At 46.8% G+C, this 18,125-nt stretch overlaps 1 protein-coding gene across 1 annotated transcript; it reads left to right on the forward strand.

The window, feature by feature from the left end:
- Window positions 1-234: 234 nt before the first annotated feature.
- MYO19 (myosin XIX) lies at window positions 235-18,107 on the forward strand. The gene is made up of 25 exons (XM_083875226.1): window positions 235-314; window positions 1,604-1,693; window positions 3,181-3,328; window positions 3,563-3,711; window positions 3,922-4,035; window positions 4,781-4,913; window positions 5,117-5,186; window positions 5,659-5,761; window positions 5,974-6,070; window positions 6,526-6,602; window positions 6,983-7,073; window positions 8,333-8,504; window positions 8,678-8,751; window positions 8,834-8,955; window positions 10,537-10,650; window positions 11,036-11,212; window positions 12,045-12,191; window positions 12,377-12,484; window positions 13,048-13,118; window positions 13,477-13,580; window positions 15,280-15,443; window positions 16,010-16,139; window positions 16,299-16,384; window positions 16,703-16,984; window positions 17,347-18,107. The coding sequence occupies exons 2-25, from the start codon at window positions 1,682-1,684 to the stop codon at window positions 17,473-17,475; spliced, it is 2,874 nt and encodes a 957-aa protein (XP_083731352.1). The 5' UTR covers window positions 235-314; window positions 1,604-1,681; the 3' UTR covers window positions 17,476-18,107.
- Window positions 18,108-18,125: the final 18 nt, after the last annotated feature.

Raw genomic sequence — 18,125 nt, forward strand, 5'->3', positions numbered from 1 at the left:
CGGACCGGGATAAATCCGAGCTCGGTAAAGCGGGGCCAGGGTAAATCCAGACCCGTAAAGCGGAGCCGGGGCGAAGCCGGGCCGGGGTAAAGCCGTACCCGGGAAATCGGGGCCGGGCTGAAGCCGGGCCGGGGTAAAGCTGTTCCCGGGAAATCCGGGCCGGGCTGAAGCCGAGCCCGGTAAAGCCGGGCTGGAGTTCCCCGCCCGCACTTTCGCCGTTTCCGCAGCGCCCTCAGCCCCGCCCCGGTTCCGCCTTTCCCCGGCCCCGCTCCTCCCGCTCCTCCCGGCCCCGCTCCGGCCCCGCTCCGGCCGCGGTAAGTCCCGAGCGCGCCCTGCCCGCCCCGGCCCGGCACCGCGGCCTGAGGGGACACCGCGGCCTGAGGGGACACTGCGGCTCTGCCGCTGTGGGGACCCGGCCACGGCCCGTGTGTGTCCCCTGTGTGTCCCTCGAGTGTCCCTTGTGTGTCCCCAGAGTGTCCCCAGTGTGTCTCCAGTGTCCTCCGGCACTAAAGGCTTTCTCTGCCGGGAGAACGGGATGAATCAGGCCCGGCTTTTGGGATGGGAGCGCGCCCGAAATGACTCCGAGCGGGTGTTTTCATGCCTTGTTTTCATGGGTTTTCATGCCATGTTTTTATGGGTTTTCATGCCATGTTTTCATTGGTTTTCATGGGTTTTCATGCCTTGTTTTCATGGGTTTTCATGCCTTGTTTTCATTGATTTTCATGCCGCGTTTTTATGGGTTTTCATGCCATGTTTTTATGGGTTTTCATGCCATGTTTTCATGCCGGGGTAAGGACGGAATTAGGGATGGAATGGGAATAACAATGGAAGAGGAAGAGGGAGGAGGAATGGAGTAGAGTGGAATTAGAATAGAATTAAGGCGGAATTAGAATAGAGTATAATAGAGCAAAAATTAGGATAGAATAGAACGAAATTAGAATGGAATAGAACAAAATTAGAATAAAACAGAGCAAAATTAGAATAGAATAGAACGAAATTAGAATAGAACAAAATTAGAATAGAATAGAATAAGAATAGAATAGAATTAGAATAGAATAGAATTGGAATAGAAGAGGGATGGAAGCAATGGCAGCTTCAGAAGCTGCAGGGAGGATGGAATTCTCCCTGACTGGAAGCTCAGCGTTTATCACAGAAATTCAGAGGGCCTGACTCACCTTGGGTTGGCTCCCGGAGATTTTCAGAGGAAACAGGAAGGGGACAGCACAAACTTCTCTCTGAGTCACTCCCCTTCCCAAAGCTCTGCCTGCTCAGACCCTCAGATCTGTCCTGTTTCTCCAAGCAGAAGGAATGGAACAAATATTTGCAGTTTCTCGCTGAGAAAACTTGTATTATTAAAGAGAAGCAAAGCATTTTATTCCTGATGGAAGGGAATTTTCCCTCCAAAAAAAGCTTTGTTTGCAGGGGCAGCAGAAAATTATCATCATTCTGGGTTAGGATTTCCAGCTCCAGAGTTACTTGAGCCACACTGGGATCAGTAATTCTGCCTGAATTCTTTGGAATTTGCTTGTGGAATGCATCCTCTGGGGAATGACATGCCCAGAGTTATTTTTATCTAAATGCCTTTTTATTTTCTTTCTTTAAGCGTTCTCCAGTGTGATTTGGATGAAGCACTCTAAAGTGAAGGCCCTCTCCAGTGTTCCCATCCACAGGCCTGGACAAGATGCCAAAGCAGGTAAAAAGAAAAGCAGGAACTGCGTGTGCTAATTAAATTTTACTGCCAGGAGAGCATTCTTGGCTTATTTCCACACAGTCAAGATTAGGTAACTACTAATGAATATCCACCCCTGCTTCATGAACTGACTGGACCTATTTACTGTGGGTTTGGGCTCTATTAGAAACACCAGGAATTATTTTTGTTGTGCCCTGGGCTCTGACAGGGCAGGTGTGAATGCACAGGCAGCAAGCACATCCTGAGGGTGTTTGTTCAGGAAAAATGAGTGGACATGAGAGTTGGGGTTTATTTTTAAATATTCTGTTACTTTTGGCTGAGCAATCATCATCTCAAACTGCAGTGATGCTGAGCAGGGCAAGCAGAACCAAATCCATGTGGATTTAACTTGCCTGGAGTTAACACAGGACACGGGGAGAAAGGGGAATTGGCAGGAACTCCTCAGGTCCATGGGGTGTTTCCTCATCATGGTGCCTGTTCTCTGACAGCAGCAAAGCAAAGCTGCTTAGGGCTCATTCAGAGGAGAAGAACAGAAATCACTTGGGTGGCAGTGCTTTACTGCCTTGCTAAGCTGGTTTTTTTCCCTTACTGTGTAAAATTCTGTATTGCTGGAAATGAACTACTTCTGCTGTCTGCAAAAGATAAAAATGCTCTTAAATGAGTACACTATTGTGGTTGATTTTTTTTTTTTCTAAATGGGGTTTGCAGTGCATTTCCCCTATATGAATGAGTGGGAATGCTGCTAACTAAATTTAGCATTTTCTGTACAAACAGGGTGATGCTGTTCACTGGGTAACTTGTGGTGCAGCTGAGGAGGGATAGTTTGGAGAACTTTCTGTCAAAGAGAAGGAGATCAGAAGAGGAGTGTGTAGAATGCAAAAAGCAGGGCATCTTTTTCATTCTTCATTTTCTCTTCTATGTTCTCCCTTCCCCAGAAATGGCAAACAGCTCCTGGAATCTCTCTTCTGGCTGGTTTTCCATTACACACAAGTGTATCCTTCCAAATAACGTTGTCAAGGGCAGGGGAGCCCAGAGGCTGAGATTTGAATCTTTCAAGTGATTCAGAGGGGAACAAAACTCCAGCTAAGGCAGGGCAGCTCTTCCCCCAGCCCTGGCTGTGTGGTGTGTGTGCACTCTGCAGCTTTCACCCTGAAAATGAGAGTCTGCTGGGAAAGCTGCCTTTGTTTTGGCCTGCAGGGGCTTCCAGCTGTACCTGCAGCCAGCCCCTCCTGCCTCTCTGAGCCCAGCTGGGGCTGAATCATGACATGCAGAGGCTTAGAAATGAGCAGAGCTGCAGTGTGAACCCAAGGCCACACTCTGAGTGGTTTTGCTCACAGCCAGAGCACTTTTCTACCATCAGAGCAGGAGGAGGAGCAGCTCACACGTGCTGAGGGACTGGACTTGGGTGACATGGGAGCAGCACAAGAGCTGCAACAGGGGATGAGGTGAAAGTCCAAATCTCACTGATCCTGATCTGATATCCCCTCCAGGAAAATGGCCAAAGGGAAGATCCTCTCATCCAGAATGACCTCAGTGAATCATTTGAAGAAGAAGAAGTTGGAGCCTTCCTCGGTGAGGAAGAGAAACTGCATCTCTTTGACGACCTGACCAAAGTGAACCCAGTGACAACCAGGACAGGTGAGCAGGCAGGGAGAGTGTGCTGAGGGATCCCTTTCCCTGCTGGCCACTGACATGTGGCAGCTCCTGCTCTCACTGCATTAACCCCATGAACACAGGAGTTATGTGTATTACACCTACATCCCTCTCTTGGTCACCTCATTCTCTGTTAAACCTGGTAGGGAACACACCTGAGAGTTCTGTTACAAAACACACTTTTTGCAAAAGGTGCTGACAGGAGGTGTTGCTTTTCAGTTCTGAAATGTCTTCAAGCAAGGTACAGAGTCAACCTGTTCTACACAAATGCTGGCTGCAGCCTGGTGGCTTTAAATCCTTTCCAGCCTTTCTCCTGCCTCTACTCACCTGAGCTCATGAGGGAGTACCACGTTGCACTTTGTCCTCAGGTAACCCTTGTGTTTGAATTCACTGTCCTCCTTCAGAGCCCAGCTGTCAAAACTGCTCCAAATTTGTCTGAGAAAATCACACCCACAGGATAAACCCTGTTTCTAGTGAAATATTAGTTCTGTAAAAGAGCAGTGCTGTTTTCAGTAGATGTGAGATGACCCTTGCTATCCATTGCACTCTTAAATGTGAATATTCTCTTTCACTGCCAGGATTTAAAACCTCACATCTTTGCAGTGGCTGAGCAAACCTACAGGAATGTCCAAAAGCAGATGGACCCTGTGAACCAGTCCATCATTGTGAGTGGAGAAAGTGGTGCTGGGAAGGTAAGGAAACGTTTTTCTAGGACATTGCTCTCGAGTTTTGAGCTCTGCCAGTGATTTGTAGTGCAGAGTAGTGCAGTGAATGAGCAAAAAGGAATTAAAAACACCCCTCTGACACAGCACGTAGCCAATCTGCCCAGCACGACTCTCTTGAAATGTGTGTGAAGCATTAAGTGATTGCTGCAGTTAAACACACTCTGCTTAATATAGCAGCTCTTCAGGTGACATCTGTCATTTCTGGAGGGCTGGGTTTGAATCATTCAGCAGGAATTGCACCTGAGGTAAAGCCTCAGCCTGGTCTGGCAGGGGCTCCTGTGAGTCTCAGCAAACCCTCTGTAAGGACAGAGCACTGGATTCAGCTCCTGTGATGGCCCATCCCTGCTCAGGACAATGCTGAGGGTATTTTTAAGCCCAAGAACAAGATGCTTTGCTGAATGCTAATGCCTCAAACTCCATTCACATCCATCCCATCCCAAGGCAGGAACTGTTAGTTCTGGCTGAGCTTCCACATGGTGACACCTTGATGGAAGCGAATTCAGCAGAGCTCTCCCACTGCAGCAGCAGCAGCACTGAAATGTGTGTCTGTGGCGCAGAATTCCCACTGAACCAGAGCTCCAAACCTGACACAGTTCCTGTCTTTAGCCTCCCCTCCACCTGCACACTGAGTTTCCAGAAGGCAGCACTGCTCCACTGACATAACTGATAATTGTTAAACACAACGAGCTACTGTCAGATCTCTCTCCTGCAGACCTGGACCTCTCGCTGCCTTATGAAGTTTTATGCCTCTGTGGCTGCCTCAACTCTCTCCCCAAAAGGCAATGAAACTGTGGAAAGGATAGAGAAGAGAGTGCTGGATTCCAACCCTGTCATGGAAGCGTTTGGTAAACGTGGCTTTTTTAACAACAAACTAAAATAATGGTCACTGTGAGAATTCCTAAGTCTAAGCTGTCTCTTGGTCCTCTCCTTAAAAACAAACTCTTCAAATCCTGGAGCTATTTACAGATCACCCTAAATAACTGTATGTGCTGCCTGGCACAGTGGGACCACTCTGATTTTTCTGTGTCTGCCACTGGCAATTTCACAGGGAACGCCTGCACCCTGCGGAATAACAACAGCAGCAGGTTTGGGAAATACATCCAGCTCCAGCTAGACAGGTGAGGATTACTGTGCAAAACCTTACCTGTTGTCTTAGTCCTTTAAATCTTTTATTATCTTGTTCCTTTAAAGCTTATTTCTGAAAACTGCCATGGAATATTTTGTGTCTTTCAAGCATATTTTTGTTCGCTGGCAGCTTAAACTGTTATTACTTTCCTTTTTTTTTTTTTTTTTTTTCTTTTTTTTTTCTTTTTTTTTCTTTTTTTTTTTTTTTTTTTTTTCTTTTCTGCAAGCTCTCACCCTGATCTCTGAAAGAGAGCAATGGAAAAAAATAGAGGTGTGTTGGAACCTTGGATTTTTAAGAATATTTATAGATATTTATAGATATTTAAGATCTCTGAATAAAATAGGAACAAAACTGAAGGTTTTGAATGCAAAGCATTCACAGTCAATTGGTCTCAGAAGAGCACAACCCCTCTTGGATTCTGTGAAGAGGTTTTGTTGAAATCTTTGCTCTTTTTCCATCTCTAGATTCCATCATCTGACTGGTGCCTCCATCCAGACTTTCCTTCTGGAGAAAACAAGAGTTGCCTATCAGGCCCCCAATGAAAGAAACTTCCATATTTTTTATCAGGTTTGCCTCCAGTTAATTTTGCTGGGTATTTCTGACACACAGCAGGGATGAAATCACCAGATTTAGCACAGTTGCAACTTTTAATAATTACCAGTTTCCCTGTCTCCCAGGCTTCCTAATTAAATCATCCTCCCAGTATGTTATTCTTCACTGTCTGGGAGCTGTAAACACCAAAGGCAGAATTCAATTTTTACCTTGTTTTCTGTCTCCAGATCACAAAAGGTGCCACTGCAGAGGAGAGGCTGGAGTGGAACCTTCCAGAAGGGGCTGAGTACCGCTGGCTGCCAAATTCTGAAAGGAACTTAGATGGTAAAGATTAGTTTCACTAACTAATTAATCAATCCATTAATAATGGCTGGAACTTTAAAGGGAGGGAGGCAGAAATACATCCTGCTCAACCCCCTGGTCAGCCAACAGCAGATGTTTTGCAAAGCCACCTGCATTAATGGGATTCTTTTTAAGTTTTGCTTGGCACTATTAAGTCTTAAAGCTTAAAATCAGTCACTTGGCTTAAAACAGCTGGCAGATTTTGCATCCCTGTGGCTTTGGTTAGAAAACTGTCTTGTCTTTGCATTGTGCTTCACCTGACAGGGGCAGAAAAATCCAGTGGGTTGTTTCTCCAGCTTTTATGTGGGATTTAACCAAAGAGCTCCCCTGCTCTCCCTCCACTGACCATTCCAGCTGGGTTGGATGTGCTGAGATGTTGTGCTTGCCCCCTGTTTTGTTGTGCTTGGCTTTTTAAACAGCACTCTTTGGCTTTTCAGAGGACTGCTTCGAGGTGACCAGAGGGGCAATGTTCCACCTGGGCATCGGCCACGCCACGCAGAGCAATATTTTCAAGGTCAGCCACACAGCAGGTTCAGCACCAGAGGCTGCTCAGGGTGTTGGGAATGTGTTCCCAGGGTGGGATTGCTGCTGGAATAAATCCCTGTCAGTGCTGCTCCTCACTACAGGGCCCTCAGCTCCACATCAGCCAAAGATTAGATTGAATTTCAATCTGAAATTCAGTTTCTGAGTTGAATAATAAATAATCTGAACCTCTGAATTTCAGTTTGCCTTCGGGAATTTGCAGAATTAGGGATCCACACAGAAGTTTGGGATCTGTTTGCTGCCCTTTTGTGCAGGAATGTTGAGCTGGGCTGTTCCTGGGGCTGAAGGAAGGCTCAGGGGACGCTGCCTTGGGGGCAGCTGTCCTGAAAAACATCCCTGATTGTATTCCAGGTGTTGTCAGGCCTTCTGCACCTTGGGAATGTTCAGTTCTCAAATCCAGTGGATGAATCTCAGCCTTGTGGACTGGAAGACAAAACCAAAGGTGAGGTAACAACCACACCTTGCTCCAGAGCCTGGATAGTTCAGGGCAGATGCCCAAGGGAAAGGATTAGAGAAAGGAAAAAATGGAGAGAATTCTTCCCTTTATTTAGTTAATTAATTTAGATTTACTTATTAAATTAGTTTAATTATTAACATTTATTTAATTTATTAAAATTTATTAAATTGACCAAGTTTTCACTTGAGTAATTTTAACTATTATTAATTTTCATTATTCATTTTCATTATTAACTCCTTTTATCCGCTAAGAAGTCTAATTACTTTGATAACTTAATTTTAAAATTTAATAAATTTATTTAAACAGTATTGAATTGATTGCATTTAAAATTATTAAAACGAATTTATTTAATTGAAATTCATTTAATTCAGCAAGAATTCCTCATTAAAGGAAAGAACTTGAACAATAACTCTCCTGCTGACAGTAGATGATCAAGGAGAGCAGAATTTAGGTGTGTTTTTGTGAACAAACAAAAAGCTAATGCTCCCCTGCCCTGGGAGATAATATCCTTCCCTGACAGGTCAGGGCAACTGCAGCATTACCCAGTGATTTCAGGAGGATTATTGGCAGGATTGTAATCTTAGTCTGCCCTCACAGGGCTGGCAGAAACCTGACCCAGAGGGAGAGCAGGGCTTTTCACATGAAACCTTGGAAGTTTTCATGGTAAAAACCAAAAGCCAGTGACAACAAATCTGTTAAACTGCAGCAGAAACAGAGGTTGCTCTGCATCTCTTTAGGAGGTTTGTGGATCTGGATTTCCTTCAGAGCTAAACCTGCCCTGAGTAGTGAAGTTTCCTGCTACAATTTCACGTGCTCTGAACCCAAAACTATTTAATGTTCAAATAATTTTGAATGCAGCACAGCTGAGAAAGATCTTAAATGCTTTGTCAGCAAATACTCATTCTTCTACTCTTCATTTTTATCCTCAAATCCTTCTGCTTTCTTCCTGGTCATGACTGATTTGCCTGTCTGGATTTTGAGGTCCCTGTTCAAAAGTAACAAAGACACACCTAGAGAGAAAAATAACTCTAGTGTGGCAAACTTCAGCTTTTTCTGGTACTTATTTTAAAGAGAGGAGCCAAAAAAAGAGTCTGGTTTTCAAAAATTTGCTCCCAAATCTGGGTAGAAAGATCCAAAATCCACATTTGAGTTGGAGAGCTGATGGAAGTGGCATTTTTCTACACAATCTCAGAGGTATGAACACAGCAGGTAATAACCTTGCACTGTTTGTTTTCCTGAACAAGAGTTTGTGAAGAGCACGGGGGATCTGCTCCAGATTCCTGTGGAGGAGCTCCTGGAATCTTTGAGGATTCGAACAATCACTGCTGGAAAACAGCAGCAGGTGTTCAAGAAGCCCTGCTCCAGAGCTGAGTGTGAGACCAGGAGGGACTGCCTGGCCAAAGTCATCTATGCCAGGTGAGGATGTGCTAATCCAGGGGATTTTTGGGAGGGGATGGGGAGGCCAGAGGGATTTCATCAGAAATTCCTCTTCCTTCCAAGTGATGCTGATGGCAACAGCAGTAAAAAGAAACAATCCTGATTATTGCAAGCAAGCAGCTCCCAGCTAATCCCATTGTTGCTGTCTGCAGGTTGTTTGAGTGGCTGGTTCTGGTCATAAATGAAAATATCTTCACAGATCCCTCAGTGTGGACCAGCTTTATAGGTATGGATATCCCACCCTGGGTTAACTCAGGAGCCTGCAGCCCTCCAAGCAGCTCCTGAACTAAAACTCCCTTTCCTTCCAGGTTTGTTGGATGTTTATGGGTTTGAAGCCTTCCCTGAAAACAACTTGGAGCAGCTCTGTATTAATTATGCCAACGAGAAACTGCAGCAGCACTTTGTGGCTCACTACCTGAAGGCACAGCAGGTAATACCCCAAAGTGAGGATCAAATCTTCCAATATCTGAGTTCAAACAGCATCTTTTGGTCACTTTAATTGCATTGCTGTGCCCGTGGTCAGATGGAAGCTTCAGTCAATAATGCCACAGAAAGCAGTGGGAGGGAACAGTGGGGACAAGAGGGGAGTGTGGGGCAGTGGGATGACACAGTTTTGTCTCTTGGGGACTGGAAATCTTTTCCCAGCTCCACTGCATCTCTGCCTGTCAGACTGTTTGCTTTTCCTCAAAGAGCTCAACACTTGAGACTGAAATTCTTGGGGTAAGTGCAGCCTGGATTGAGATTCTCTTGGAGGATTCTGCTTACAGCCATGAGGCATAAAATTCCAGGAAACTTCCATGCTGAGCTTGGTGTGAAGGCTGAGCCCACCAGAACCCTGAACACCTGAGCATGTAGGACCTCCTGGAGGCCTCCCTGAACCCAGTTTAAAGGCTGATGGCTTTAAAACAAACCTCTAGTGTGCAGCAGCTTTTATCTCAGAGCAAGGAGGGGCACAGATGTTGTTGTTTCACAGCAGAGGAGGGGTTTTGCACTGTGCAGTCCCTCACTGCTCATTCCAGCTCTCATCTGAGTGCCCTGCAAGGTGCAGAGTCCCTGCCAGGGCTGCTGCTCTCCCCCTCCCCACTGCAGATCCATTTCCAAGATGCTCTTTGCCATTAACTGGAATCAGGGAAATGTTTTTTTCTTTTCTTTCTGGCACCTCCTTGCCTCACAGCAGGCTTCTCTCAATTGATTCAGGAGAGAAGTTATTTCTTTTGACTGCAAATTTGTGCTTTTTGCTCTTGCCAGGCTGTTTCCCCTGCCTGCCCTGGTCAGCATGCCAGGGGTTAATGGTCAGGGGAGATGGAAGGCAAGTTCAAGCACACAATTGCTTGGCTTGAAACAGCTCCATGACCTCTGTTTATAGCACCCCTCCCACTCTCTGCCTGCCCTCTTACCTCTGGATCTGGCTGTCCCCCAAACCACTTAAATGCCATTAGTGGCTGTGCTGAGCAAGCTTTTGGCAGGAGGCTTTTCAAATGACTGCCCAGAGCTTGTGCCTTGTTAAACACTGCTGACAGTTTGTCCTGTAATTCAGCATAAATATTGTACCAATTATTCCAACCAGTATCTCTCTGCACTTCCTTTCAGATCAGGCTTTGCTTTAAATGGAGCCCAGTTTGGAAAGCCTGGCACACAAAGGCTGGGCTGGGGCTGTGTCCCAGTGCAAGGAAGGAGTTCTTCTTGTTCCTTGTCCTTCAGGGAAAAATCTCAGCACAGCCAGGAGAGGCTTTGTGTGACTGTGGCCTTTGTTTGCTCTTAAAGCAGCCTTGCAGCACGCTCTGATAAATCCAAATCCTCAGACAAATTGTCCAGCAGGTTCTGATCCACACCCAAAACCTACCTGGGGCAGAATATCCTCATGTGGGTTTTATTTTTCTCAAGCTTGGTGTTGACCTGGAGCTGAGCTGGGATTAATTCCTCAAACAGGACCTGGATCAGCTGCCCAAGGCACAGAGCTCTGAGCTCTGGTGCCCTCTGCTGCAGAATAACCCCTTCCCTCCTCCTTCAGGAAGAATACGTAGCTGAGGGCCTGCAGTGGTCATTCATAAACTACCAGGATAACCAGAACTGCCTCGATCTGATAGAGGGAAATCCTCTCAGCATTTTTTCCTTGCTCAATGAGGTAAGTGTGGTCTAAACCCTTCATTTTTTGGGGCCCAGTTTCCTGCCTTTGTCCCACACCACCAAAGAAATTAATTTACAAACAGTAAATTAATAGAAAACTTGTCAGCTGTAAAATTTCTGCAGGGCTTCAGTCTCAGAAAAATCAAGCCACTGCTTCCTCCTGTTCTGAGTTGTCTTTTTCCCTCTGATCCTGCATGTTCTGATTCAAATATGAAACCTCAATTACTTCTTTCCCCCCTCTCCCTTCCCAATATTTCAGGCCTTGCATACTCAAAAGCAGCTCTAAAGGTAAAACTGCTACGATTTGAATTTTAAACGTTGTAGCTTTTAGAGTCACTTCTTTGGGACAAGTCAGAGATGCTGCAACTGTGTGTCCTTTGCAGGAGTGTCGCCTGAACAGAGCCTCCAACACTGAGCTCTTCCAAACCAGGATTGAGAAAGCCTTGTCCAGTAATCAGTGTCTGAGTCGAGATAAATTTAGCAAGAAGCCCAATTTTATCATTTCACATTATGCTGGCAAAGTCTGCTATCAGCTGGAAGCAATGGTGGAGAAGAATAAGGTAGGTGTTTGCAGAAAAAAAAAAATCTTTAAAAGTATCTTAAGTGATTAAAATCAAAGCACCAGTGACAAATGTGTTCAGTGCTGGGTACTGGACATACCTTGCTGCAAATAAATCCTTCAGGACACATAGAACTGGGTGATGTTCTTGGTGTGATTCTCTGAACCACCACTGGCATGAGGAGATGCTTTATTGCACATTTGAGCTGAGGCTGAAGTGAACCATCACCAAATCAGAGCTTCTTCCATTCCTGGGAGATGCAGAATTGTTAATGGCATCAGGGTATTTTTAAAACTACAAATACAGCACTAAATCCCCCCAAAAATTCAGATAAATTTATGAAAAACAAGAGCATGGTCTTAACTACTGAGAGTATTCAAATTTTGGCCATCAGGGAAGAATGAAACATGAAATAATCTACAGAGAGGAGGGTCCCTTCTCAGCTTTGACATCCCCAGCAATTATGGCAAGTGCTATTATTTATTTAGCAATAAAACACCGTCTCTTAATTCAGAGGAATATTTCTGTCCTTCAGGGATTAAAGCAGTCCTGAGAGCTGGAGCTCACTCAGGCTGTGTAACAAGAACAGTGTTGGGAAAGCAGTTGTACATTTGACTGGATTTGCTGAATGTTCAGCCAAACATTGTTTTCTGTTCCTAAATCTGACTATGAATGAATGAATGCACGTCATCAGATTGGAAACTGCAGCTGTGCTCACATCAAATTTGCCATCAGAGATGCTGTTCTGTCTCTGCATGTGGAATTTTTGGTTATTTTCAGAGGTGCAGGTGCCTGCCAGGTCCAGATACTGATGGGTCATGTCTCTCTGCAGGATGCTGTTCCACCAGAGCTGCTCCACGTTTTGCAGAACTCAAAGGACCCTTTGCTTCAAAAATTATTTCCTGTGACAGAAAAGAATCAAAACAACACCAAAAGCCAGAACAAAGCAGCTGTTGTTACAGTGGTGTCCAAGTTCAAGGTACATCCTATTCGGGTTTCTGCTGTAATTTTGGGAACTTTCTGGATTTACCATCAGCAGTTTGACGAAGGCATCCACAGAGTGGATTTTTTTTGCTCCAGCACTGAGCCTGTAAAGCTTCACGGGGTGGATGAAGATCCCTGAGGAGGAGGAGCCCTGCTGAACCCTGTGTTTGTTTCCTGCAGAGCTCCCTGGAGCATCTGATGGAGATTTTGAGCAGAACCACACCCCATTACATCCGCTGCATCAAGCCCAACGCTGACTGCAAGGCCATGACTTTCAGGAGAGAAGAGGTAACTTTTCACTGGGTTTCTTAGGAGCTTGAGTCACTTGCAAAGCTCTTTCCACAGCTCATTTTGAAGCAGCTCTTTCTCCTTTGAGATAAACATCCTTTCAGAGTCACTGAGGTGCTTGTCTAGAGCAGCTCCTAAGCACAGCAGCTCTTCCAGCTGCCCCTTGCTTGTTGTTGAGGTGATTTGGGGTGCTGGGGTGATTTGGGGGGCTGAGGTGATTTGAGGTGCTGGGGTGATTTGGGGGGCTGCCCTGCCAGCCCTTCAAACAGATGGAGGTGATCTGAGCAGACCTGTGCACACAAATACCTCCAAACCAAACCTCTGCTCTCTCCTGGAGTCCAGGAAGCTGAGAAGCTTTGGGAGCAGCAGATGCTAAAGCTGTAACTAGAGAACCTCATCTGATGGGCAATCAGGATTTAAACACCTGTGGAATCTGCTGAGCATGGAAATACCAACCCTGGCTTTTTTGGGTTTGGGCACTGGGGATGCCCAGGACAGGGCACACAAAGGAGCAGCTTCCACAAAAGTCAGCGTTGCCTAAACCATCTCCATTTGTGCCTCAGGTTCTCAGCCAGCTCCAGGCCTGTGGAATAGTGGAAGCCATCAGCATCAGTGCAGCAGGTTTCCCAGTCAGGTGAGTCCAGCTTCTTCAGCATAATCCATTTCTGTAGCAATTAGTGGCATTTAGTTAATCAGAAGAGCTTATAAGCAGGAAACCCAAATGTCCAAGCACAATTCCTGCCCGGGGTTTGCTAATAGGAAATTAGCAACTGTTACCGGGAAATCTGAATTTCTTCAGAAGTTCTGGACTTTGTGGCCTGTTTGACCATTTAGGCATCAGTCTGTTTGCATCCCATGCTCTGGATCCACAAAGCCATTCTGGCATTTTTCCCCTTTAAAGGATCAGGTATTTATTTGCCATACAGCAAAAAAGGATCAGTTATTTCCAGTGATGATTCCTGCCTGGAATTCACTGTACATTTGTCTCTCAGGATCCCTTTCCAAAGTTTCACTGAGCGCTACGAGCTCCTGAGGAAATCCTGGAGTAAAAAAAGAGTGTGGGATAAAAGCAACTCTCATCCTGCTGAGAAGAAAGGTGAGTTTCTTCAGGTAATCCCTCTGCCATCAAGGGAAATTGTCACTGCAGCCATCTGGTATCACACAGATCAGATAATTACTGTATTTACCACTAGTCTCAAAATACTTCTTTAACCTGTCACCACCCTGAGTTTCTAATTTGCTTAACACTTAAAATCTTTCTCCTCACTGCTGTTTTTCTGTTTTTCTCCTGGGTAGAACAGTTACAGTGGTGTCTGGGGTTCCCTTTACCCAATATAATTTGATTTAGGGTTGATTCTTTAGCAGACTTGAAAACCACTTACCTTTTTGCCTTATCTTCCTTCTCCTTCCTTTCTTTCCCCCCCTCTCCTTGTTTCCTTGCTGAATCACTGACCTTCCAGCTTACCTGGACTCTGCTGCTTCTTCCACCTTTTGCAAAAACTTCTCTTTTTCTAAGGATGGACTCTAACAGACACAACCCAGCCTACAGGTAATGAACTCCTGCAAGGAGGGGCCCCTCAGTTGGTTACATTTAATATTAAAGGTTATTTCTGTAGCCCCTTTCTGTGCCCCAAATGAATCCCCTCTTCACCCAGTGGGTCTGTTCAACGAGGAGCAGCTGTGGGAATGAGTAAAATTGGTGGAAATCTGCTCACCCTGTGGAAATGGGGTGAAGTAAGGAAGTGCAGACTGGAGAATTACTCACACATTGGATCTTTCCCCCTCGATTACAAACCCATTAACTGCAAAGCCTCTTTTGTGATCGGTTTTTAGTCCTTTTTATCTTGAGGGGGTAATAAGCTGCAAACAAAGCAAAACAATTGCCCAGACTCGGGGATAAGCTTTTGGCTCCCTTATCAACCATCAGAGCCACCAGATGTCTTCCTGTAAGCAAGAATTGCTTCTATTTGCTTTCAGGGCCTTCAAATGCTCTCATCTCCTTAGAAATATTTACAGCACAAAAGCAAACAGTATCCAGGATGGAATGATGCAAAACCCATCCAGCCCTGTGCATGCAGGAACTCCTGCAACAATCTCTTGTTCCAGGTCTGAATTAAGTCTATCTCTATTTCCAAAGAGACTCATCTGGCTGACCTGTTTGTAATGTAAAAAATCTGTGCACTGTGTCCCAGAAATGGCTTTAATAACCTGTAATTGCTGCCATAAATTCGTGCTCAGTACAGGACCCCATAGCTGCTCCCAGTGCCCTGTGACAGCTGTACAATTGTGCAGAATTGGTTTCCCCTTCCTGCACTTCTCAGTCCATTAAGGCTCCAGTTTCCTTGCCTTTTGTTCTTTGCTCCCACAGCTTTTGAGTTTGGAGTGTTTAATGTGATTTTTCTTAGGACTGAGCAGCTCAGTCTGTTCTTAATTGCACTGCTGCTGCTTTTTTGTGGATGTTTGGAATGGGAAAACACCTGAGCCCTCTGTGTCTCAGTCTGGATCTACCCCAAATGACAATTTTACCTGTGGAGAACAGAGGTGACCACAGATGAGGAGGCAGCACCCAACCACAGCCCAGTTAAAACACCCCACTGTGGTTTTTTAGCTGCTGGCACCCAGTGGAATCTGTGCTGTCCCATTTTAGCCTTAAAAACAGCCAGATGAAGCCATCTCCTCTTCTCCTCTTGCTGCAGGTGTTTCCCCTCTAAACAGCCAAGAAATCTCAATGCAAAGACAATTCCCTGGCTCTGATCTCCAGATTTTGTGACACCTCCTCAATGCTTCATTTCCAGGTGAGGCTCCAGAGATGGATGATGACCAAGCACCCCGTGCTGCTGTCCTGGAGATCCTGCAGGGTGCTGTGAGGGGACAAAGCCCTGCTCAGGAAACAGGGAATGGGGCACAAATCCCCTCAGTCTACTGTGGCAAAACCAAAGTCTTCCTGGCCAATTCCATGGTAAGTGCTGCTGCCCCAGGGACCATTCTGCCACAAATGGTGGAAGCAAAACTCCTGCCCAGCCAGTGTGACCAGAATTGAGCAATTATTTAACTCAATCCAATTATTTAACTCAATCGAGCATCTATCAGAATTCAGCTCTGCAAAGCGCTCTGTGTAATGCCCTCTGTGTTGTCAGTGGACAAGGAGCTGCACTAGAACTGTCAGAGTTCCAGTAAAGATGACAGATTTGGCTGCTCCAACAGCTCCACAGCTTTCTTAGGAAAGAGAGGAAGGGGACAAAGGCCAGGCTTGCAGGTTGCAGCCCCTTCAGTGGAGCTGGGTTTGAACCTGCTGCTGCTGGAGCTTTGGGAGGCTCCACTTTCCTCTCCAAGAACTTCCATTCTCATTCCCATGTTGCCTAAAAAGCACTGATGAATTGCTGTCACTTCCCAAACCTAATCCAGCAGTCCCAGGATGCTGGAGTGAGACTGAGGTCCCCTGACAAACACCAAGGGGCTGTAAAAGAGGGAAGAATTGTGAGCACAGTTCCACCTTTAACTCCAGACTCCTGTTCCCCACTGCAGCTGGAGCTCCTGGAAGCCAGGAGAGCAGAGGTGTTAAATGAGAAGGCATTTTGCATCCAGTGCTGTTGGAGAAGATTTAAAGAGAAGAAAACAGCAAAGGAGAAACGCTCTGCAACTCTGATCCAAGCAGGTGACTTGCTGAGGGTGGGGCTGAAATAACAGGGCAAGGGACATTTCCAGTCACACTGGGGGATTACAGTGGCACCAGGGGCTAAGTGCCATCTGTCACAGTGTGTGCAAGAGCTGCTGAGATCCTCTGCACTCAGCTCTGTCTTCTTTCCATCCCCAGCTGTTCGTTCCTGGCTGGCCAAGAGTCGCTTCCAGAGGATGCGCAGGGCTGCTGCTGTCATCCAGCGTGGCTGGAGGAGATGGACAGTGAGTATGGGGGGCAGGACAGCACTGAAAGGGACCCTGAGAGAGAGTAATAACTCTGGGAGGTACAAACCCAGTGCTCCAGAAAACCCTCCTCCAGCTGGAGAGAAAATGTCACTTCCCAAACCTAATCCAGCAGTTGTAGGACACTGGAATGAGGCTGTATTCTGCTTCTGCTTCATTCTGCAGAAAAAATTCATTCCTTACCTGCATGGGAATCAGGGTGTGCTGTCCTTCCAGATCTCTTTTTTAGACTCTGTTTTGCAGTCCTGAGCTGTGTCTGGGACACTGGAGGATATTGATGTTGTGTGTGTTTTGCAGGTGAAAGCTGCGCTGGCAGCAGCGGAGCTGGACGAGGGGGAAGGACTGGAATTGCCAGCCCCTGGAGCTGCCTTGGCCAAAGCTCCCTGTTCCCTGGACACAGCGTGGCCTGTGGGGGCAGCTGTGCAGCTCTGGCCCCTGGGGCTGGTGCTGGCTGCTGCCCCTGTCAGTGCCAGGGGGCCCCGGCGGGTGTCAGTGCTGCTCAGCTGCCTCAGGGGGCTGCAGGGGGGCTCCAGGGGGGCCCTGGGCTGTGGCATCACCTCCATCAGAGCCCTCCCACAGGTACACACTCCCCTCCCTGCTGCCTGCACCACCTGGAGCTTGGGAACAGCCTGGGAGAGCATTTCCCACCTGCCACAGGCTCCCCTGAGAAAATCACCTTTGGCTCTGGGGGGGAACATTCTTGTGTTGAGATCAAATCGTGTGTGCAGGAACTGCCAGAGCCACTGCAAACTGTGCCAGGCTCAGTGCTGAGCTGGTTTCTTTTTGGCATCTTTTGTAGCCACCATCTCTCTTAAACCCATTTGTGGTGAACTCCCTCTGGAGGAATCCCCCTGTCCTCACCCACCAGTGGTTTATATACTCCAGAACTAAATGTGAGTAACAAAACCAGCTGAAAACTCTCCCTCTCTTTGTCCTTGCAGGGCTCTGTCAGGTTCCACTGCAGGAGGTCCCCCCTGCACTTTGCCAACGTCAGCCCCCACAGAGAAGCCTTTTCCATCACAGGCTTCAACCAGATCCTGCTGGACAGAAAGGAGCTGCTGCCCACATAGCTGTGCCCCCCTGGCCTTGGCCTCCTCCAGGGAGGGCTCCCTGCAAAGCTGCTGCTTCCCAATCACTCAGTGTCCACTTCTGCTGCTACCTCAGGGCTCCCACAGCGCTGCCTTGTCCGTCCAAGGGGGTGGAACGAGCACAGGTTATCACACACATCATAATGTACATTGTAATATACATTAAATTCCATTTAGGGTGGGTGGGGGCAGCTCCTCCTCCCCCAGATGTTACAGGAAATATCAAACACTATGGGAACAAATCAATTCAACCAGATCAGGTGCTTGAAGCAATGAATACTTGAACTGGAATGCTGCTGGCACTGCCTGCACCGAGCCAGAGGCAAATAATGCAAATAAATCTCCCTGATTCCTGCTGCCTTCTCAGAGGGCACTCTGAGAGTGTCCCCAGGGGAGGGAGGAGCAGCCAGCTGCAGCACTAAGGGCAGATGTCTCAGGGAAAAGCAAGGCTGGGCTCTTGCTTTTATCTACAGGACCAAAATCTGTGAGCTGTCACAGCTGCCAGGTGTCTGCAGAGCTCCCCAGGGCTGCTCTGGACCCTCCCTTGACTGCTCATGGACCTTGAAAATGTTCAGCTGCTCTGTATGTCATTTAAAATAAACTGCTCAATGCCTTGTCAAAGTGTCTGACCC

The sequence above is a fragment of the Zosterops lateralis genome, assembly GCF_965231275.1.
Source record: "Zosterops lateralis genome assembly, chromosome: 19".
NCBI lineage: Eukaryota > Metazoa > Chordata > Aves > Passeriformes > Zosteropidae > Zosterops > Zosterops lateralis.

Bases quoted from the DNA above. Each gene is read 5' to 3' on its own strand.
- MYO19 (XM_083875226.1), top strand. The intron at 4,914-5,116 runs GTAAACGTGGCT...GCAATTTCACAG, and splicing joins CCCTGTCATGGAAGCGTTTG to GGAACGCCTGCACCCTGCGG. The intron at 8,752-8,833 runs GTATGGATATCC...CTTTCCTTCCAG, and splicing joins AGTGTGGACCAGCTTTATAG to GTTTGTTGGATGTTTATGGG.